The sequence below is a fragment of the Babylonia areolata genome, chromosome 31 (genome assembly GCF_041734735.1).
Source record: "Babylonia areolata isolate BAREFJ2019XMU chromosome 31, ASM4173473v1, whole genome shotgun sequence".
In the NCBI taxonomy this organism is placed as follows: Eukaryota; Metazoa; Mollusca; class Gastropoda; order Neogastropoda; family Buccinidae; genus Babylonia; species Babylonia areolata.
Window position 1 is genome coordinate 8934938 of NC_134906.1, and position 23569 is coordinate 8958506.

A 23569-nucleotide genomic window follows, 5' to 3' on the forward strand; every position below is an offset into this window, starting at 1 on the left:
CAGTGTATTTTCTCTCATTTTTACTGCATCAAAATGGCAGGGAAGACTGTCAATGCTGTGATGTCCCCAGGATTGAATGGGTTAAGCATGTGTTGTTGTTGTTGTTGTTGTTGTTGTCCTGTTGTTACCCCACCACCACCACCACCACCACCATCGTCATCATTACCACCATTACAATCATCACGATCATCATCATCATCAATTGTCAATAACTCCACCATTCATTCAACCCACCACCATCACCACCTCCCCCTAACTTTCAATTCACGCTACAACACAACACAACTCACCCTTTTTGTTTTTCTTCTTCTCCGCGCGGGTCTCGTGACGAACGAACAGACCCTGCAGAGCTACCACGTGGTTTACGAAGGTGACCGGGTCAAGGCCTTCATTCAGTGGGCGCGTGAGCACGCGGAGAAGCTGTACCCGGATGTAGGTCAGCGGGGCTACATGGTGCCGCCCATCTTCGTGCACAAGCACAGCACGCGCTACGACATGGCCGCCGGGGCGGAAGTGCTGCAGGAGTACCAGAAGAGCTCGCCCAAGGGAGAGAAGGCTCATTCGCACGTGGCCCGCTCGTTCTGTGTAAGTTGTGGTGGTGGTGGTTTGTGTGTGTTGTGTGTGTGTGTCTTCGTAAGTGCGCGCGCGCATGAGATACATGTACATGGACATCATTATGATTCAATAAAGGCCCTGGCCCTGGCCCTTCATGAAGGGGATGCAGTGAACACACATTACAACAACAAGAAGTTGTCGTCACTTTTTTTTTTTTCAGGACAAAGTACAGCATAGAACAATTAATAGCAACCAAATTAACACTGTATACGCATGTTTTAACGGTTTAACTACAGAATTATTTTACACACATTACAACAAGAAGTTGTCCGGCGTCACTTTTTCAGGACCAAAGTACAGCTTAAAACAACCGTAAACAACAAAATTAACGATATATAACGCAAATTTTAAACGGTTAACTACATAATTTATTAATACTGCGGATTTTGAATGCTTTGTACAACAGGTCAATAACGATTTCTTTACAATGGTTGCGCGTGAGAAGAGACAGAGAGAGGGAGGGAGGGAGAGAGAGGGAGGGAGGGAGAGAGACGAATGGGGAGGGATTGGGGTGAGGAAGGTTGTAGTTGTATGGGGCGGGAGGGTGATGGAGGTTGCTTTCGGCTGTGATGAGATGTTATTGAGTATCGGGGTGGATGGGTGGGTTGCTCTGAGCGTGTGTGTGTGTGTGTGTGTTAAGGTTGAGGGAGAGGAGATGTGTGGGTGGTGGAAGCGGAGTGGGGGATAGGAGTGGAAGAGAGATAATATTGAGAGGAACCGTCTCAATCATATATATGATAGTCAGTCGTGTCCGACTATGACCATCAGAACAGCAGAGGAGGCAACTGCTGTTCCGACTATTTGAGCTAGAATTTGATTATAGTTACATCCCCACTCTCTCGGCCAAGAGGGTTTTAGGACAGTCGGCGTTGGGATGGTTCCCAAAGGCCAACTAGCCCACAAGGCTGCAGCACTAAGAGCCAGTGCAGTTTTGCCTCCTAGTTTGAGACTCATAGGCCTTCACAAAAGACTAAGCTGTAAATGGTTTCCCATTGACTGGAGAAACCATTGATAATACAGCTTTCACTTTGCTGTTGGCCCAGATGTAAACTTATGTCAATCTGTGATATAAGCCGAGTGTACACGTAGTAAAAAAATAAAAATTAAAAAAAAGTTACATGTCTGTATGAGTGTGTATGTGTGCGTGACTGAAACCTGATGGAATGTGACACTGGAAACGAACGATGAATGGCAGCTGTCAGCTATATGTTTACTACTCTTGTTTAATCAAGTAATCCGCGTGTGTGGGGTGGGTGCGGGGGGTGGGGGTGGTGCGGATGTGTGCTGATTATCTGGTTGTGGTTTTCCGCAATTCATCGTTATTCTTATCTTATGCGGCTGTCTATTATAATCACTGTGCAGTATAGTAGGCTATGTTTATAATTATATTCAAATAATGTTTCTTAATTCTTTCTGTTTTTACATTAAGAATACTAGTTATTACCTGCAGTGTGTGGATGTATGTATGAAACGATGTATGTGATATTTTTTTTACATTTGTATCTTCGTAATATTCGTAAAAGCTGTTGTTGACTTTTACACTTATGGTCCCCATGTTGTTTACTTGTCTATGTTGTGATAATGCACCTGACCAAATTTCTCCAGTTGGAGATAATAAAGTTATCTTATCTTATCTCTACCAAGGTAGACAGCCTGTTGTGCAAATTGTTAACCCCTTCACCGCCGTGGTCGCATTTCGGTACCAGCTAGGTAAAGCACCCATGTCACTGAAATGCAACCAGTTGATGGGCCTTTTGTGCATTAACCTAATGCTCTTAATTTTCAGTGGTAGGATTGGCCTTTTTTTTTCCTACACATCACAGGGGAATCCCCAGCTATTCTATTTAGACACCATCTTTTCTGTGGTTCCTGCACAAGGTTAATTTGCACTCTAAACTGACTGGCGGTGAAAGGGTTAAAGCGCTCAGAGCTTGGGTCTCTGGCCGAGGATAAGCGGGTATATATGTATCCATATCATCATCATCATCATCATCACTATCATACATACAGAAGATCAGTGGAGGGTTCCCTGCTTTCATGACTTCATGATAGATAAGCAGTATGTTAGTATCCATATCATCATCATCATCATCATCATTATCACCATCATACGTGCAACAGACCACTGGAAGGTTCCGTGCTTACATGACTTATACAGGCGCATCACATGATCTGTGTGCCCTCGGAAATTATTTGGTTCTCCAAACTTGTGAGCCAAAAGAAGGGATCGTGAGAGGCAGAACATGCTAAACAGGCTTCTTTTTCTTTCTTTGTTTTTTAATACTTTTTATTTCTCCATACGATGGCACTTTATTGTACAGAGTTTGATTGTAGCAACAGAGGCTATCAAGTAAAGAAATGGAGGACAGCACATATTTCGTGTTGTTTTTGTCTGGAATAGAACCGATATATTTTAATGTCATAAAACCTTAAGGTTTACGAGACACAATAAAACATATACAAAAACATGGCTATGTCGATTCTCTTTGGTGACATTGTTCGCGATTCGATATATATATATAAGATGGAAGACGCGCATGCGCGAGATCCAAAATGGCCGACGCGGGAACTCTTCCAGCAGGTCTATTGATGGTCTATGTGTGGGTGGGGTGTACGTGTGGATTGCCGACAGCTGCTGAGCCCCCGTCTGGAGAAGCCCCTGTTCATTATCAGCGGACTGGAGTACGACAACCTGCTCAAGTGGGTCCGCCACCACCCCCACCTGGCGCCCCCTCTCCCCCACGCTGTGGAGAACCGCGGGGACATTGACATCATGCTCATCCACCCCTGCCACGGCGTCATCTTCATTCAGGTACGTAAAAGAACCCACGGCAACAACAACAAAAACAAAAAAAAAAGGGGGGGGGGGGGGCGGGAGGGGTTGTCTGCCTGTCCCTGGGAAAATTCTGTAGAAAAATCTCATCCACTCCTGCCACGGCGTGGTCTTCGTATGTAAAAGAACCCACAGCAACAAAACAAACAAAAAACAAAAACAAAAAAAAAAGGGGGGGGGGGGGGGGGGGGCGTTGTCTGTCCCTGGCAAAATTCTGTTTAAAAAAACAAAACAAAACCCACTTCGATTTAGGAAAACAAAATGAAATTGCTGACATCATGCTCATCCACCCCTGCCACGGCGTGATCTTCATTCAGGTACGTAAAAGAACCCACGACAGCAACAACAACAAAACAAAAAACAAGGGTGGGGGTGGGGGTGTTTGTCTGTCTGTCCCTGGGAAAATTCTGTAGAAAAATCTCATCCACCCCTGCCATGGCGTGATCTTCATTCAGGTACGTAAAAGAACCCACGACAGCAACAACAACAAAACAAAAAAAAAAGGGGGGTGGGGGGTGGGGGGGGGGGGTTGTCTGTCTGTCCCTGGGAAAATTCTGTAGAAAAATCTCATCCACCCCTGACACGGCGTGATCTTCATTCAGGTACGTAAAAGAACCCACGGCAACAACAAAAAAAAGCAAAAAAAAAAAAAAAAAAAAAAAAAGCGGTTGTCTAACAAAATGAAATTGCTGACAGGAAAAAAAATGTACACAAACACACACACACCAAAAAAAAAAAAAAAAAAAAAAACCAGTGGCGCTCTCCCTTTAGCGACGCGCTCATGATTATCTTCCCCTGTCACGGCATCGTCTTCATTCAGGTACGTAAAAGAACCCACGGCAATAAAAAGGGTTGTTTGTCTGTCCCTGGCAAAATTATCTGCAAATTGCTCACCCACCCCTGCCACGGCGTGGTCTTCGTACGTAAAAGAACCCACAGCAACAACAACAAAAAAGGTGGGTTGTCAGTCCCTGCTAAAATTCTGTAAAAAAAAAAAAAAAAAAAAATCCTCTTTGATTTAGGAAAACAAAATGAGATTGCAGGCAGGAAAAAAATAAACACACACACACACACACACACACACACACACACACACACACACACACAAGGGTGGCGCTCTCACTCTGGCGACGCGCTCATTCTCATGCTCCACCACCCACTTATCGTGCAATCCGACGTCGTTAACTCACACAGACCCATCGGATGTCCAGTGGGTGTCTGAATGACCCAACCTTTAGCTTCTGTCGTCAGAATTGTGGTATTCTTTGTCAACATTCACCTCTTCAGTATAAGAGCCTTCCGCTTGCAATATTTTGATGATGGTAATTGGGGTGAAACGCTGTTAACGTCGTCTCTTTCGCCGTTCGTATGGAGACAGTTAATTAATGCTTTCTCCCTTTTCTTGACTTTTTTTTTCTTTTGAAGATTTATTTGACATTGTTCATTATGTTTTTAGTATACTATAACAACGGTTCACTCTAACATTCTCAGCACGATCAGTTGTAACGAGTCATGTGGCCTATACAATAAAATTATTGCATACTCTCTCTCTCTCTCTCTCTCTCTCTCTCTCTCTGCCTCATTAAATTTTCTCTCTCCCCGGCCTTTCTATAAATAAAAAACCAAAAAAACCCACGCCACCCCACCACCCCTACACCACCACCTCCCTCTTCTCCCCTTACCCTACCCTTCCCTAACCTTAGCCTTCACTTGCCCTACCCATCACTTATCGTACCCAACCCTTCCATACATACCCTTACCTTCCCCTTCCTTACCCTACCCTTACCTTACCCAACCCCTTACCATTCCCTTCCCTTACCCTTCCCTTACTCTTCCCCCACCCTACTCTTACCCTTCCTTACCCTTCCCTTACCCTACTCTTACCTTTCCCTTCCCTCCCCCTTACCTTACCCTACCATTACCCTTCCCTTATTCTTACCCTTCCCTCACCATTACCCTTCCCTTACTCTTACCCTACCATTACCCTTCCCTTACTCTTACCCTACCCTTCCTTTACCCTTCCCTTACCCGTCCTTTACTCTTACCCTTCCTTTACCCTACCATTACCCTTCCCTTACTCTTACCTTACCATTCCTTTACTATTACCCTACACTTACCCTTCCCTTACCCTTCTCTTACCCTTCCCTTACTCTTACCCTTCCCTTACTCTTACCCTTACCTTACCGTACCTTACCCATCTCTTCCCTTCCAGGTCAAAGCGGTGGGCGACAACCCAGAGTCCAGGACCCAGGCGGAGATCCAGAAGCGGATCTTCCTGGGAGGCAAGCAGCTGAGGAAGGACCACAACATCCTCCGCTGGGTCCTCCAGGACTGGCCGGAAGTCGCCGGCTGTCACGTGACCCGCGTGGTGGCGCTGCCGAACCTGACGCGTGACGAGATGGCCTCTTTCTGGCCCCCGGCCGACCTTGACCCCGCTTCGGAGGAGGCGAAATATGTATGTGGTTGTGGTTTTTTGGTTTCGCTTTGTGTGGCGTGGGTGTGTGTGGGTGTTTGGGGGTGTTATTGTGTGTGAGGGGGTTGGGGGGGGCTTGTTGTTGTGGGGTGTATATATATATATATGTGTGTGTGTGTGTGTGTGTGTGTGTGCCAGACTGTTGTGGTTATATTGTTGATTACTATATCTCTATGTGTGTGTGTGTGTGGGGGGGGTTGTTGTTGTTGTGTGTGTCTATATATATATATATATGTGTGTGTGTGTGTGCGCGCGCGCGCGCGCGTGTGTGTGTGTGCCAGACTGTTGTGGTTATATTGTTGATTACTATATCTGTGTGTGTGTGTGTGGGGGGGGGGGGGTTGTTGTGTATGTGTGTGTGTGTGTGTGTGTGTCCTTCTGATCTCTGTCTCCGCCTTTCTGTTTCTTTTACTACCTGTTTCTATCTGTCTGTCTGTTGTTGTTTTTTTCAGTCTTTTTCTATCTGTCTGTCCGTCTCTCTCTCTCTCTCTCTCTCTCTCTCTCTCTCTCTCTCTCTCTCTCTCTCTCTCTCTCTCTCTCTCTCTGTCTCTCTCTCTATCTATCTATCTATCTATCTCCCAAGGACAGGTTGGAAGAATAAGCCACCCACACCCAGGTCAACATATGTGCAGATCTGCTTAGTGCCTGAATCCTCTTCGTGTGTATACGGCAAGCAGAAGATCAAATACGCACGTTAAAAATCCTGTAATCCATGTCAGCGTTCGGTGGGTTATGTGGGAACAAGAACATACCCAGCATGCACACATCCCGAAAGCGGAGTATGGCTGCCTTCATGGCGGTTTAAAAACGGTCATGCGCGTAAAAGCCCACTCGCGTATATACGAGTGAACGTGGGAGTTGCAGCCCACGAACGCTGAAGAAGAAGAAGAAGAAGAAAAAGGTCATACCCACTTGCAATGTACTCTTCGTAAAGAAGTGGTTTTGCGCTTCAGATTCAGTGGCACACCAGGATCTCATTTCCAGCTGTGTTCAACAGTGAAGGGGTTAACTTAATGGGTTTGGGTTTTTTTCTTCTGCAGATGGAAGGAGTAGTGTTCCTGTGCAAAGACGACCTTCCCATACCGGATAGCCCGACCACCCCGGAAGCGGATGTGGAAGTGACGTCACTGATGGCGTGGTGGAAAGAGCACGTGGCGGGGGTGGTAGGGGCTCTGTCCTTGCCTTTCATGAAGGATATGGTCAGCAGGTAAATGTGCGTGCGTGTGTTTGTGTGTGTGTGCGTACGTGTGTGTGTGTGTGTGTGTGAGAGAGCGCGTGAGCCCGTGAGCGCATGAGTGTTTTGCGATGTGAGTATGTTTGTGCGTCTGTGCGTGTACTGTGTACGGTGTGGGAAATAGATATGATCTATCTATCTTTCTATCTATCTATCTATCTGTTTATCTGCAGGCATGCTGTGAACTGTGGAGGTCTCCGCAGCTAACAACCTACGCAAGAAAGAACGCTGCATCTGATTCCCGTTGTGAATAAATATATTTCTTTCTTTGGTTCTTTATCTGTCTATCTATCTGTCTGTCTGTCTATCTATCTGTGTATATGACCAGGTGTGGCAGGTACGTGGACGTGCTATCGGCTGTGGGGATGTACGCAGGGAAAGAACTTACGCAAGGAACTACGCCTCCGACAGCCTGTTCTTTCATTCATTCATTCATTTATTTATCTATTTATTTATTTATTTATTTATTCATTTAAGTAAGTGTTTATTTATGTGGTTTCTCTATCATTTCATCTATCAATATCTGTGACCTGATGCCGCAGGTACGCCGGGCATGCTGTCATCCCTGGACATGTATGTTCCCAGGGAACAACTTACGCTAGAAATTGCGCCTCTGATGTCCCATTGTTTATTCGTTCATTTATTGATTCATTCGTGTATTTATCTTCTTCTCTCTTTTTTTTCTTTTTTTTTCTCAAGGCCTGACTAAGCGCGTTGGGTAACGCTGCTGGTCAGGCATCTTGCTTGGCAGATGTGGTGTAGCTGTAGCTATATGGATTTGTCCGAACGCAGTGACGCCTCCTTGAGCTACTGAAACTGAAACTGTTTGTTTGTTTGTTTGTTTACTTCTTTATTTGTTCATGTATGTATTTATTTATTTGTATTTGTATTTCTATTTTTATCACAACAGATTTCTCTGTGTGAAATTCAGGCTGCTCTCCCCAGGGAGAGCACGTCGTTAAACTACAGCGGCACCTATTTTTGGGTTTTTTTTTTCCTGCGTGCAGTTTTGTTTTTCCTATCGAAGTGGATTTTTCTACAGAATTTTGCCAGGAGAAACCCTTTTGTTGCCGTGAGTTCTTTTACGTGCGCTAAGTGCATGCTGCACACTGGACCTCGGTTTATCGTCTCATCCGAATGACTAGCGTCCAGACCATCACTCAAGGTCTAATGGAGGGGGAGGAAATATCGGCGGTTGAGCCGTGATTCGAACCAGCGCGCTCAGATTCTGTCGCTTCCTAGGCGGACGCATTACCTCTAGGCTATCACTCCACTCCACTATTTACTCGTTTATTTATTCATTCATTTATTTGTGTTTTTTGGGTTTTATTTATTTATTTATTTATTTATTCACTTGTTAGTTTATGTGCTTGTTTGTTTATCTATTTCTGTAACCTGATGTGGCAGACACATGAGTATGATCTATGGTCTCAGCAGTGGATGCACAACGCAGGTGACAACTTACGCTAGAAAGTAAGTCTCTGATGTGCGTTATTCATTTATTCATTGATGTATATTTTATTATCTTATTTATGTGTTTTGTTTGTTTGGTGGGTTTTTTTTGTTTTTTGTTTTGTATGTTCCTCAATGTCTGTGACCTCACGCGGCAGGTACGTCGGCATGCTGTCAGCTGTAGAGGTCTACGCAGGGAACAACCTACGCCGGGAAGTACGCCTGACGTCCGACGCCATTGACGTGTGCGGCAAGATGTTTCGGCGTATCCTGCTGAACGAGCAGCAAGTGTGTAGGAGTCAGTCAGTCAGAGAGAGAGAGAGGGGGGGGGGGGAGAGACGGGAGAGGAGGAGAGAGGGAGGGAGAGAGAGAGAGAGATGGAAAGAGAGGAGGTGGAGAGAGATAGATAAGGAGAGAGAGAGAGACGGGAAGAGAGAGAGAGAGAGATGGAAAGAGAGAGAGAGGAGGAGAGAGAGAGAGATAGAGAGAGAGATGGAAAGAGAGAGGGCGAGGAGGAGAGAGAGAGAGATGAGGAGAGAGAGAGAGATAGAGAGAGAGATGGAAAGAGAGAGGAGGAGAGAGAGATATAGATGAGGAGAGAGGGAGAGAGACGGGGAGGGAGAGAGAGAGATGGAAAGAGGGAGGAGGAGAGAGAGATAGATGAGGAGAGAGGGAGAGAGACGGGGAGGGAGAGAGAGAGAGATGGAAAGAGAGAGGAGGAGAGAGAGAGGAGAGAGGGAGAGAGACGGGGGGAGAGAGAGAGATGGAAAGAGAGAGGAGGAGGAGAGATAAGGAGAGAGGGAGACAGACGGGGAGAGAGAGAGAGATGGAAAGAGAGAGGAGGAGGAGAGATAGATGAGGAGAGAGAGAGGAGGAGAGAGATATATAGATGAGGAGAGAGGGAGAGAGAGAGATGGAAAGAGAGAGAGAGAGGAGGAGAGAGGGAGAGAGATGGAAAGAGAGAGGAGAGGTGGTGAGAGAGATGGAAAGAGAGAGGAGAGGTGGTGAGAGAGATGGAAAGAGAGAGGAGGAGAAAGAGAGAGATGGAAAGAGAGAGAGAGAGTTATACGTGGAGCGAATGAGACGTGATGGAAACTGGGTCTCGTCACGCTGTCCCAGTCAACCTTTTTAACATTATTTTGTGGGCCCTTGGAAAACTTTCAAGAACTGAAAAGGTCTCTCTTGTAAGTCGGCTTGACGGGTGCAGTAGCCGAGTGGTTAAAGCGTTGGTCTTTCAGTCTGCGGGTCCCGGGTTCGAAACTCGGTAACCGCACGTCTGGTGGGGTGAAAGGGTGGAGATTTTTTTTTTTTCTATCTCCCAGGTCAACACAATTATATGCAGACGAGACCTACTTGTGCCTGCTCCTCCTTCTTCTTCTCTTCCTCCTCCTTCTCCTCCTTCTTCTTCTCTTCCTCCTCCTTCTCCTCCTCCTTCTCTTCCTCCTTCTTCTCTTCCTCCTCCTTCTCCTCCTCCTTCTCTTTCTCCTTCTTCTTCTCTTCCTCCTCCTCCTCCATCTTCTCTTCCTCCTCCCCCTCCTTCTTTTTCTGCCTCTTCTTCTCCTCCACCACTTCTTCCTCCTCCTTTTTTTTTCTTTTTTTTTTCTTCTTCTTCCTCTTCTCCTTCTTCTCTTCATCTTGTCCTCCTCCTCCGTTTTCTTCTCCTTCTCCTCCTTCTTGTCGTCATCCTCCTCCTCCTCCACCACCTTCTTCTTCTTCTCCTACTCCTCCTCCTCTGCCCTCTTGTTCTCCTCCTTCTTCTCATTTTTATCATCATCACCACCACTATTTTCATCATCATTATGATATGATCATGATCATTACCATGCAGACATTGATATAATAATTTTTCTCTTTTTTTCTTTTTTTCTTTTCTTTTCCAGCTGCGCATCTTGAGCACCCCATGTCAGAGGCGCTACCTCAGCGGCCCGCCAGGGTCCGGCAAAACCGTGCTGCTCGTGCTGCGCGCGCGCCAGTTCCTGCGTCACGGGGGTCACGTGGTGGTGGTGAACATGTACCGCGGCGCGGCGGGGCGTGCCATTGGCCACTTCATCCGGGACAGCGTGGCCTCGTTCTGCGTGCCTGGGGCCGCTGGTGGTGGTGGTGGCGGTGGCGGTGGTGGCGAGGGCAAGAAAGGCAAGGTGAGAGTTTGATGTGATTTGATTGATGTGGTTTCGGTTTCAGTTTCAGTTTCAGCAGCTCAAGGAGGCGTCACTGCGTTCGGACAAATCCATATACGCTACACCACATCTGCCAAGCAGATGCCTGACCAGCAGCGTAACGTAACCCAACGCGCTTAGTCAGGCCTTGAGAAAAAAAAAGTTGAATAAATAATAGATAAGCTTACATAAATAAATAAATAAATAATAATTATGATATATATAAAAAAAAAATAAAAAAAAACGTGATTGATGTGGATACTTATATAGCGCCTATCCTCGGTCAGAGACCAAGCTCTAAGCGCTTTACACACACGGGGACATTTGCACCACAGGCTGCCTACTGAACCTGGGTAGAGCCGACTGACGGCTGCCACTGGGCGCTCATCATTCGTTTCCAGTGTCATTCAATCAGATTTCAGACGCACACACACACACACTCAGACAGACATTAACATTTTACGTGTATGACCGTGGTTTTTTTTTTTTTATTTACCCCGCCATGTAGGCAGCCATACTCCGTTTCCGGGGGTGTGCATGCTGGGTATATTCTTGTTTCCATAACCCACCGAACACTGACATGGATTACAGGATCTTTAACGTGCGTATTTGATCTTCTGTTTGCGTATACACACGAAGGGGGTTCAGGCACTAGCAGGTCTGCACATATGTTGACCTGGGAGATCGGAAAAATCTCCACCCTTTACCCACCAGGTGCACCGAGATTCGAACCCAGGACCCTCAGATTGAAAGTCCAGCGCTTTAACCATTCGGCTATTGCACCCGTTTCAAAAAAAAAAAATATATATATATATATCTGTGTGTGTGTGTGTGTGAACGAGCTTATTTGTGTTTGTACATTACTTTTTGGTGTCATATACTGTACCATGTCAAACTGATGCAAACTAGGCCTATTGGTTTGCTCTGCTTGGCCAAATTTCGCGCGGCTAACAGTGAAAAGACGGGCCCGCCCGCTCTCAGCCAATCAAACGCCTCTAAAAACTATAAGCGCTGAATCATTCCTTTGGCCAAGGCTGTCCACGCCATCTTGTCAGGTTGTTTTTTTTCTTGTCATTGCTGTTTTGTGTGTTGCATTTTTTTTGGTTTTTTTTGTTTTTGTTTTTTTGTTACAACAGATTTCTCTTCGTGGAAATCGGGCTGCTCTCTCGCCAGGGAGATCGCGTTGCTACACTGAGAGCGCCAGCTTTTCTTTTTTTCTTCTTTTTTTTTTTTCCTGTGTGCAGTTTTATTTGTTTTTCCTAAGTGGATTTTTCTACTGGATTTTGCCAGGGACAACCCTTTTGTTGCCGTGGGGTCTTTTACGTGCGCTAAGTGCATGCTGCGCACGGGACCTCGGTTTATCGTCTCATGCGAATGACTAGCGCGCGTGTGTGTGTGTGTGTGTGCGTGCGTGCGTGGGTGCGTGTGTGTGTGTGTTATTGTCGGTCTATAATTTATTATGCTCTTTCTCTCTCTCCCTTTCTCTCTCCTCCCTCTCTCTCTCCTCCCTCTCTCTCTGTCTGCCTGTCTCGTGTATAAGATATCCATGTCTATGCTTGCGTGATGCTGATTGTGTAAAAGACCAGTGCACGTTTAGTGGTGTCCGTATGTACTTTTTGATATTCTCTTTCCAAATCTATTCTTTTTTTTTTTTGTTTCTGTTTGTTTACGTATAATAACTTTGAATAATCACAAACTGGTTCCTTCCCCCGATCTCTTGCCCCACCCTCTATCTCTCCCTCCCTCCCTTCCTCTCTATCCCCTCTCCTCCCCCCCCCCCCCCCCCACCCTCACACACACACACACTCCCAACATCCTCCCTTCAACTGCAGGCGAAACCCAAAGCCAAGAAGAAGAAAGGGGAGGAGCGTGTCCAGACCGAAGCCACGCCCACTGGCACCACCACCACCTCCTCCTCCTCCTCCTCCTCCACCACCAAGGCTCACAGCACCCCGCCCACTCCCAGAAAAGCCACAGCCACCACCAACACCACCACCAAAAACTCCTCCTCCTCCTCCTCCTCCTCACCCTTCCCTCGCCACGGAGCCAAACCGGACAACATCAGTCAACACCTACCACCACCACCACCACATTCCACCACCCCTCCAACGACGAGAAAAAAGCCCTACCCCACACACCACGGACAACAACAGCAACAACAACAACAACACTACCACCACAGATTCCCAGCTGGTGGCACTCCCCCGATGTCTAAAAGAAAGACGACTCCAGGCACTCCCCCTACCAAAAGAACGAAGGACTACTCCCCCTCGCCGTCACATCACCACCATCACCACCACAACCACCACAACCACCACACAGGGACTCTTCCTCCTCCGACATCCAAGAAAACCGCCGGGGGGCAATCCTTGGGTGGTGGTGGTGGTGGTGGTAAAGAAGCCCTGCAGGCTACACCGACGGCCTCTCCAGCCCCCTCCCGCAAGCGCCAGGACTCGGCGGAGCAGCAGGACGTGTCCGAGCGTGTGCACTCCGTGGACGTGGACATCGACCGCGCCTCCTTTGACCGGAGCGACTTCGAGCGGCGCATCCGCCGGTGCCTCCCCGAGGACCTGGCCACGCCCGAGGACGTCCTCTTCGTGGTGGACGAGATCTACGTGAAAGAGTACTGGAGCCAGGTCCTGGACGTCCTCAGCTCAGGGTTCCTGCACGGCTGCAGCATCTGGTGCGCGGGGCTGTACAGCCGCAACCCGCCTGGGTTCCAGCAGGAGGACCTGCTGCACGTGCTGCGCTGCCCCCCCTTGGTGCAGAAGGTCCTGCACGCTGTCGACTGGGTGGCGGAGCGCCGCAGCCGCTACCGCCTGGAGACGGACTCGTCGTCCGGCATTTACTCGCGCGGGCTGACGCCTCTGGCTGTCCGGCATCAGGTGAAAAAAAATATATATATATATATATATATATACATACATATATAATACATACTTATATAGCACACTATCCAGAAATCCACTCTAGTTTTACAAAAAACGCTTTTGTTAACATAAAACATTACATCAATGTTACATACACACACCAAAATGTGACTACACACACACACACACACACACACACACTGCATACATACATTTTAACATACATGTCTATCTAACAGCTACCCTAACACATACGCACACATAGGCAGGCACAAACTTACATAAACACACACACATTATAAAGGGGGGGGGAAAAAAAAGGGAGGGTGGTGGTGTTATGTTGTGAGGTTTCTGTATGAATGATGGGGTTTGTGTCTGCCTGTCTGTGTCTGTTCGTTCTTTAGTTTAAACGTCTTTTCACTGTAAGTGATATTAGTACGAGGGTAGGGAAAAAAAAATCGAGTTGGGGATGTTTGGGAGGGGGGGGGGGGGCCGGGGGAGGGGGAGAAATTACTGTGTACGCATGCGAGTAAGTGAAAGTGTGTGTGTGCGCGTGTGTGTGTTACATATAGAAAATGATTTAAGTTTTGGTTTAAAAAAGAAGAAGCAGCAGTAGTTATAGTATCAGCAGCTACAGTAGTAGTAGTAGTTGCAGCAGTAGTTATAGTAACAGCAGCTACAGTAGTAGTAGTAGTAGTAGCAGTAGTTATAATAACAGCAGCTGCAGTAGTAGTAATAGCACAATTAGCAGTAGCAGCAGTAGTAGTAGTAGCACCAGCAGTAGTTATAGTAGCAGCAGCAGCAGTAGTAGTAGCAGCAGCAGCAGTAGTAGTAGCAGCAGCAGCAGTAGTTATAGTAACAGCAGTTGCAGTAGCAGCAGTAGTTATAGCAGCAACAGCAGCAGGAGTAGTAGCAGCAGCAACAGCAGTTGTAGTAGTGGAAGTAGCAGCAACAGCAGTAGTAGTAGCAGCAGCAGCAGCAGCAGCAGCAGTAGTAGTAGTAGTAGTAGTAACAGCAGTTATGCATGCGTGTGAATGACCGGTGCGAAAGCGCTTTCATTTGTCCATGCAGAAGATTCAGCGCTATATAAATACCATTAGTGTGTGTGTGTAGGTGTGTGGCTCTTTGTGTGTCTTATGTGTGCGCTGTGTGTGTATATACATGTGTGTGTGTGTGCGTACGGTGTGCGTGTGTGTCAGCAGGCCACCCTCAAGTGTCAGCACGTAGTTGTCGACAGGCGCGAGGAGTTGGCCGCACCTATTACGTCAGTGCACATGTGGCTAGCACCGTACCTCCCTCCCCTCACCCACTGCTGCAGCCCTCTCACTCCACCTCACAGCCACCACCACCACCACCTCCACCACCATCGTTCCGTTTTTCCATCTTCTCCAATCGCGACAGTCTCTTCTTCTTCCTCTTTCTCATCGTAGATCCCTTGTCCCGAGGGGTAGTGGTAGTTCGGTTCGTCCTCGTCGACTTTCCTGGAAGACTGGTTCGTCGTCGTCTCTTTCGTGTCTCGTTCTCAGGGACTGGTTCATCGTTCTTTCTCAAGGGGACCTGTTTCGTCGTCTCGTCCTTTGAGACTGGGGTTCGTTAATAAATCGTCTTTCCTGTAGGGACCTGTTTGGGGGGGGGGGGGGGGGGGGGGGGGGAATACGTCGTACGCTCGTAAGGAATGTGTGTTCGTCATTTCGTGTCTGCTCCTGTAGGACTTGGTTCGTCATTAGAAATCGTCTCTATCTTGTAAAAGGGGAGGACCTGGTTCGTCAGCTACTTCTGTAGGAGAGAGGACTGGTTGGATGTTCTTACCGCTGCTTCTAGTAGAGGACCTGTGTCGTCGTCTTCCTTTCTCTTCCCTAGGGGACCGGTTCTTCGTTGTCATTTCTTCCTCGTGCTCTTCCAGGAAGACCTGAGCCGGTTATCAACACACCATCACCAGCATGCTGTGCTAAAGAACCGTTGTGCAGTCTTGCGGAGAACGCTGCGTCAGCTCACACATTTACTGTGGAGTCCGCACGAGTAGTCGTAGGCAAGTCAGACAGAGGTTGTGGAGCGGTTGGACAGCCCTGTGTGTGCTTTAGCACGCTAAGGGGCGCAGTAGTGCACTATCCATTCTCTTCTAGAGTAGTAGGTAAGTCTGTGTCTGTGTACCTATTCGCGCGCGCGTTTGTGGTGTACAAGAGCTTTCTCATTTCATATGTGTGTGTGTGCATGTGTGTGAGTGTGTGTTTGGGTACGTGCGTGTTTACGTGCCTGTGTGTGTATGTGTGTCTGCGTGTGTGTGTATATACATGTGTGTGTGTGTGCGTACGTGTGTGCGTGTGTGTCGAGCAGGGCCACCCTCAAGTGTCCATCACGGAGTGTCGACAGTGCGCCGAGGAGCTGGCCGCCCTCTTACGTCAGTGCCTGGGGCTCCCCCTCCCCCTCCCCCTCCCCCTCCCCCACTCTGCCCAGCCCTCCACCTCCACCTCCACCACCACCACCACCACCACCTCCACCACCACTTCCCCTTCCCCTTCCCTTTCCTCCTCCAATCGCGGACAGTCTCTTTCTTCTTCCTCTTTCTCTCCGTCTCCCTTTGTCCCCGAGGGGCTAGCTGGTAGTTCGGTGTCGTCCTCTTCGACTCTTCCTGGAAGACCTGGTTCGTCGTCGTCCTCTTCGTCGTCTCTTCCTGCAGGGGGACCTGGTTCATCGTCTCTTCCTGCAGGGGGACCTGGTTCGTCGTCTCTTCCTGTTGGAGGACCTGGTTCGTTATCTTCCTCGTCTCTTCCTGTAGAGGGACCTGGTTCGTCGTCTCCTCCTGTAGGACTTGGTTCGTCATCTTCCTCGTCTCTTCTTGTAGGAGGACCTGGTTCGTCATCTCTTCCTGTAGGAGGAGGACCTGGTTCGATGTCTTCCTCGTCTCTTCCTGTAGGAGGACCTGGTTCGTCGTCGTCTTCCTCTTCTCTTCCCTTAGGGGGACCTGGTTCTTCGTTGTCATCTTCTTCCTCGTCTCTTCCAGGAAGACCTGGAGCCGGTTCATCACCACCACCACCACTACCCGCTGCTGCTGCTAAAGAACCGTGTCAGTCTTCGGAAGAACGCTGCGCTCAGCTCTCCACTTCCTGTGGAGTCCCTGACGGTCAGTCGTGCAGTCAGACAGGGTGTGACCGGTGGACTGTCCCTGCTGCTGAGCTCGCTCAGCCGTCCAGTCGTGCACTACTCCATTCTTCTTCTAGAGGAGGAGGTGATGGTAGTGCAGGAGGAGGAGGAGAAGGAGAAGGGGTAGGTTCTGCCCAGCCGTCTGGTGGTAGTGGTAGTGGTGGTGGAGGGGATGGGGTTGGGTTTAGGGGGCAGCCTAGTAGTAGTAGTAGTGGTGGTGGTGGTAGTAGTAGTAGTAGTAGTTCCGAAGCGTCTTCCGGTCAGCTTTCTGGTTCTGGAGGAGAAAGAGAAGGAAGAGGAGGGGGTGGTGGTCACACGCCCACCACCACCGCCGGTCCCAACAAGAAAGACTCATCAGAGGAACGCGCGGGCAGCCTGGCTAGGGACTCTGATGGTGGTGGTGGTGGTGGTGGTGATGATGGCAAGGTGGGTTTTACAGCAGGCGCTGCAACGACAGCAGCAGCAGCGGCGGCGGTGGTGGTGGGCAGTGGGGACTCCGATCCTCCTCTTTCTTCCAACAAGAACGACTCCCTGACGAAAAGACCCACCACCACCACCACCACCTTCCCGACCCGCACCACCGCCACCCCCACCAGCACGCCCACCACCACCCCCACCCCAACCCCTAACACCACCGCCTCCACCACCACCCCTCTGTCGTGTAGCGACGTGGTGATGCTGGTAAACCTCCCCCGGGACCTGTACGAGCCTGACGAGCGCGGGTTCCTGGACACGACGCGGCAGGACTTCTTCCGCTACATGGCGTACCTGGCGGCCTGCCCCTTCACCGCTACGCTCCGGCAGCTGGGCGTGCCCGTCAGGGTCGTCCAGGAGCTGCCCTGCTGGGACCTGCACCGCCTGCGCGACGGGGAGGTGAGCGCCGCCTGGGCCTACTCCTACCAAGGGCTGGAGAACAAGGTGGTCGTCTACCTGCCCGCCGACACGCCCTGGGTCCCGGACCCCCACGATCGCGAGATCCCTGCCCCCGGTCTGTGCTCCAGCCCGCGAGAGGTGCCCAAGGCGTGGCGGCGGACGACGGCTGAGGACCTGGCGTCAACGTCTCTTCCTCCTCCTTTTTTTTCTTCTGCTTCTTCTTCTTCGTTTGCTCCTTCTTCTTCGTCGTCGTCGTTGTCTTCTGCCGTTGGCGGTCGAGGTGACGACGAAGGTGACGTCACCGTGACTGTGACGCAGAGAGGAGATGCCGGGGCGCTTTCGTCACAGTGTGGGGAAGGACTACAAGGCGGGCATGCTGATGATGACGTCAGTATGACACAGTCTGGTCTGAGTGAAGAACGTTCTGAACGTGGAACTTCTTCATTTCCGGCCACTGCCGCAACTAGTGCTGTGGCGAAATGCGAAGGCAACATCCGTGAAGAAGCAGAAGTAGAAAAGGAAGGTTCCAGGGGTTCTTCTGAACCTTCTCATCCACCACAAAGGCAACAAGAACAGACGTCTGGCCAGCATCTTCACAACTCTTCACCCCTTGATACTACTACTACTACTACTCAGACCGCACACACGGGTCCCAGTTCCCCCTCCTCACAACGAGAGTCAACTTCCGGAGGGGGCGTGGTTTCCGGTGGTGGCGACGGCCTAGCGGAGGACTTGAGTAAGATGAGGGAGTCAGGACCAGGGGGCAGTGATGGTGGCACCAGTGAGTCCGAACCAGGGGTGAGTGGCGGCGCCGGGGAGTCAGGACCAGGGGACAGTGGTGGTGGCACCAGTGAGTCCGAACCAGGGGGAAGTGGCGGCGCCGGGGAGTCAGGTTCGGGTCCAGGCACGGACCTGTCGGCCTACTGGTGGCGGGAGGAGGACGTGCAGCGCTACAGCAACTGGGACAAGTCCAGTCTCTTTGTGGCAGGGTCGCGCTGCCTGTCCCAGCTGATCATGCTGATACCTTGACCAGGAAGGATCCTGTGGTAGGTGTGGTGTAGAGGACACCCTCAGTGGGATACTGTGGTAGGTGTGGGGCCGTGCTTATACGTAACCTGTTTCAGACTTGAAACCTTGACCGTCTATCTCTTGTTTCCTTGCTCATGTTCTGAACTGGATGTATCTTGTCTTCACCTAAAAATGGCCGTCTTATACCCTGAACTGGGATCAGCGCACTGTACTAACACCCCCAAGTGGCTATATTCCCATACCCCGTTTCTGAATCTTACTATCTCCTTCTATGTTTCCATACGCATGCCCAAAACCCAATTTTGTTGTCTTCAGCTAAACAAATGACCTTCTCATACCCTGAACAGGATCTTACCTGTGCACTAACACCCGAGGGGCTGTTGTGCTCTCATACCCTGAGCAGGATCTGACCTGTGCACTAACACCCGAGGGGCTGCTGTGTTCTCATACCCTGAACAGGATCTGACCTGTGCACTAACACCCGAGGGGCTGCTGTGTTCTCATACCCTGAACAGGATCTGACCTGTGCACTGACACCCGAGGGGCTGCTGTGTTCTCATACCCTGAACAGGATCTGACCTGTACACTTACACCCGACGGGCTGCTGTGCTCTCATACCCTGAATAAGATCATTGCAGGGAGCGAGGAGACGAAGCAGGTGTCATTAATTGTGAGCAGACTAGAGGACCAAATAGATGAAATGGCTGAAGAGACAGATCGGCTTGAAGGGTTTTCAAGACGTGACAATCTACGCTTCTTCGATATCCACCACCTTGCTTAACTCACTCAGTACGGCCAGTCCTCTCTTCTCCTCTACACAGACCCCTTGGATGTCCAGTGGGTGTCTGAATGACCCAACCTTTAGCTTCCGTCGTCAGAATTGTGGTATTCTTTGTCAACATTCACGTCTTCAGTATAAGAGCCTTCCGCTTGCAATATTTTGATGATGGTAACTGGGGTGAAACGCTGTTAACGTCGTCTCTTTCGCCGTTCGTATGGAGAGAGTTAAAAAGAGGACGAAGACGCATGTGTGCTAGAAGCGTTATGCTAAATTGTGTTGGAGGGCGCAAAACATTGACTGAACAGAACACTGATCGAGCTCACACGGTTGGCCAAACAAGACCAGGCGAACCCAAAATGATGATCGTCAATCTGATTTAGTCACTGCCTAGACAAAATGAATCACTTGCGTAACCGGTACATTCGAAATAAATCACAAGGAAAAAAGAGTCAGATTGATCAATGACTTGGCAAAAAGATGGGCAGCGATAGTTTCAGCAGCTCAGCAAGAGGTGCCAGCTGCATTGCTTGGTTCTAACTTTTTGACAGTTACACGTGACTAAATGCCTACGTTGACTGAACTACGCCATTGGTCAGTTCCATACCACACACAGTTACAACACTCGGCATATATCACAGATTGACATAAGTTTACATTTGGGCCAACAGCAAAGTGAGAGCTGTATTATCAGTGGTTTCTCCAGTCAATGGGAAACCATTTACAGCTTAGTCTTTTGTGAAGGACTGTGACTCTCAAACTAGGAGGCAAAATTGCACTGGCTCTTAGTGCTGCAGCCTTGTGGGCTAGTTGGCCTTTGGGAACCATCCCAACGTCGACTGTCCTAAAACCCTCTTGGCCGAGAGAGTGGGGATGTACTTGGGCAAGATACTCTCCACTATAATCAAATTCTAGCCCAAATAGTCGGAACAGCAGTTGCCTCCTCTGCTGTTCTGATGGTCATAGTCGGACACGACTGACTATCATATATAAAAATAAAAAAACCGACCATACTAGGCTCTTCCAGTCCGAGCAATGCAACTGGCTCCTCGGGCCCGAGAACATACACAGAGGTGGCATCATCAGGGGCAGAAGTGGGAACGGAAAAGGACGTTCTGAGGACTCGGAAGTGCTGGCTCGATCAGAAAAACAAACGATCAACAACAGCTGGCATGTAGCAGTGACAGCAGGGGTTCACTTCTGCGTCACTGTGACGTCAGCAAGGCGCGTAACCTTCTCCTCACCAGCAGCGGGAGTCCCGTGACGTTAAAGCAGAGCAGTAGCATGGTCACCTGTAACGTATAAGCAGCGGGACTCATGTAGCGACAGTGCACAGTAGCGGCAGCAGAAATCGTCACCTGTCACATGTGAACAGCGGGACTCACGTAGAATCGTCATCTGTCACATGTAAACAGCGGGACTCACGTAGAATCGTCATCTGTCTCATGTAAACAGCGGGACTCGTGTAGTGACAGTGCACAGTAGCGGCAGCAGAAATCGTCACCTGTCATGTGAACAGAGGGACTCACGTAGCAACAGTGCACTACTAGTAGCGGCAGCAGAAATCGTCACCTGTCACGTGCAATCAGCGGGACTCACGTAGCAACAGTGCACTACTAGTAGCGGCAGCAGAAATCGTCACCTGTCACATGTAAGCAGCGGGACTCACGTAGAATCGTCCTCTGTCACATGTAAACAGCGGGACTCACGTAGCAACAGTGCAAAGTAGCGGCAGCAGAAATCGTCACCTGTCACGTGTAAACAGCGGGACTCACGTAGCAACAGTGCAAAGTAGCGGCAGCAGAAATCGTCACCTGTCACATGTGAACAGAGGGACTCACGTAGCGACAGTGCCGAGTAGCGGCAGCAGAAGTCGTCACCTGTCACGTGTAAGCAGCGGGACTCACGTAGCGACAGTGCAAAATAGCGGCAGCAGAAATCGTCACCTGTCACATGTAAACAGCGGGACTCACGTAGCGACAGTGCAAAGTAGCGGCAGCAGAGATGGTCACCTGTCACGTGTAATCAGCGGGACTCACGTAGCGACAGTGCAAAGTAGCGGCAGCAGAGATGGTCATCTGTCACACGGAAGTTCGTGGCAGAGCAGCGGCACAGTGAATAAGACACTACTGTCATGGAAAAAGTTGTTACACATGCAGTAAAACGTGTCATGAACGTTTCAATTACAAGCTTCTAACAAAACGACTTACGGAGTAACAGGTTATTATCCTTTGTACATAAGAACTTACGTTAAATCCGTCAAATACTGGTTAAGACTTACTCGTTTGATCCACCATGACCAGATAAGCTAGACCGGCATATGGAATGTAACTGGGTCTGTCTAGTGAAGAAAGTCCTGACGGAAAATACAGGCGAATGTGAGACTGGATCCAGCGGCTCAGAATCTCTCGCTCTCTCTCTTCCAAGGCGGGCCGCTTTACCACTAAGCCACCATTCCGATTCATCAACCGCTTCAGTGTATACGACCCATCCAATGTTACCGATTTCTTCGTTGTATAGTATTATTGTTAGTATCATTGTGCTGTATGTTGCTAGGATTTTGCGTAGACGCGTTCCTTCGCCCAAACTCTGTGACCACGGTCTTTGTTAGTAGTGCAGCGTGAGTTAACCCTTTCACTGCCAAACTCACATTAATTTTTTTTATGCAGCAGCCAGTTAGAGCACCCATGTCACTGAAGGGTGACCAGATCATGGGTCTGTTATCCATGAACCTACTGCTCTCTGATGTTCGGTGGTTGGATAGGCCATTATTTTCTACACATCGCAGTGGGAGTCCCCAGCTGTTCTTAGACACCATATTTTCTGTGTTTATGTAGCGCAAGGGGAATTTTGCACTCTAAATTGACGGGCGGTGAAAGGGTTAACCAGTCCTGCAATACACCGCGACGATTGTATACTGCATTCAGCAGGATTTTGCTTTATACCCCCCCCCCTTCCCCCCCCCATCGTTTTAAATAGTTATTAAACCCATCTCTTGATTGATATTTTGCTGTTCTCTTTTAACCCGCCCCACCCCATCCTTTTAAATAGTTATTAAACCCATCTCTTGATTGATATTTTGCTGTTCTCTTTTAACCCCCCCCCCACCCCATCCTTTTAAATAGTTATTAAACCCATCTCTTGATTGATATTTTGCTGTTCTCTTTTAACACACACACACACACACACACACACACACACACACACACACCCCCCATCCTTTTGAAAAGTTAAACCCATCTCTTGATTGATATTTTGCTGTTCTCTTTTAACCCCCCCACCCCCACCCCATCCTTTTAAATAGTTATTAAACCCATCTCTTGATTGATATTTTGCTGTTCTCTTTTAACCCCCCCCCCCCCATCCTTTTAAATAGTTATTAAACCCATCCCTTGATTGATATTTTGCTGTTCTCTTTTAACACCCCCCACCCCCCACGCCATCCTTTTAAATAGTTATTAAACCCATCCCTTGATTGATATTTTGCTGTTCTCTTTTAACCACCCCACCCCCACCCCCCTCGCACCCCATCCTTTTAAATAGTTATTAAACCCATCCCTTGATTGATATTTTGCTGTTCTCTTTTAACGACCCCACCCCCCTTTTCCCCCTCAACCCCACTGCATAGAAGTCTGCATAGAGGACCGGATGAGAAAAAAAAACCACCACTTTGTGTTTACTCCTTCACCCTCTTAAAATAACAATTTCGTTCGTTCGTTCGTTCTCTCTCTCTCTCTCTCTCTCTCTCTCTCTCTCTCCATCTCTCTCTCTCTCCTTCTCTCTCTATCTGTCTCTCTTGTTCTCTGTGTATGTGTGTGTGTGTGTGTGTGTCACGCACACACGCACTCACACATGCGCACGCACGAAGGCACACACGCACCAAGGAGCAACGAAATCTGGCTGTTGGAAAACTGCTGGAAGTTGCCCTCTCCATCTTTGACATCACTGACTCTCTCTTCCCTCTCTCTCTCTCTTTCTCTCTAGCTCTCTCTCTCTCTCTCTCTCTCTCTCTCTCTCTCTCTCTCACACACACACACACACACACACACACACACACAATTTTTCGTGGGCTTTTCCGGTGCACTCGTTTCAATGAGTTAACTTCATGCGTATTA

General features: G+C 48.9%; 1 protein-coding gene across 2 annotated transcripts in view; it reads left to right on the forward strand.

Moving 5' to 3' along the window:
* The window catches only part of LOC143275715 (uncharacterized), a 46843-nt gene extending 24240 nt beyond the window's left edge, over positions 1 to 22603 (forward strand). Inside the window, exons 3-10 of one of the 2 annotated variants that reach the window (XM_076579987.1) lie at positions 340 to 585; positions 3248 to 3427; positions 5661 to 5903; positions 6962 to 7128; positions 8766 to 8895; positions 10488 to 10745; positions 12596 to 13648; positions 15968 to 22603. In XM_076579987.1, the coding sequence (XP_076436102.1) occupies positions 340 to 585; positions 3248 to 3427; positions 5661 to 5903; positions 6962 to 7128; positions 8766 to 8895; positions 10488 to 10745; positions 12596 to 13648; positions 15968 to 18676 (4986 nt within the window). In that variant the 3' untranslated portion in view covers positions 18677 to 22603. Of the gene's footprint in view, positions 1 to 339; positions 586 to 3247; positions 3428 to 3725; positions 3766 to 5660; positions 5904 to 6961; positions 7129 to 8765; positions 8896 to 10487; positions 10746 to 12595; positions 13649 to 15967 lie in introns of those variants that run through there. The other variant, XM_076579989.1, reaches the window with a different exon arrangement.
* Positions 22604 to 23569: the final 966 nt, after the last annotated feature.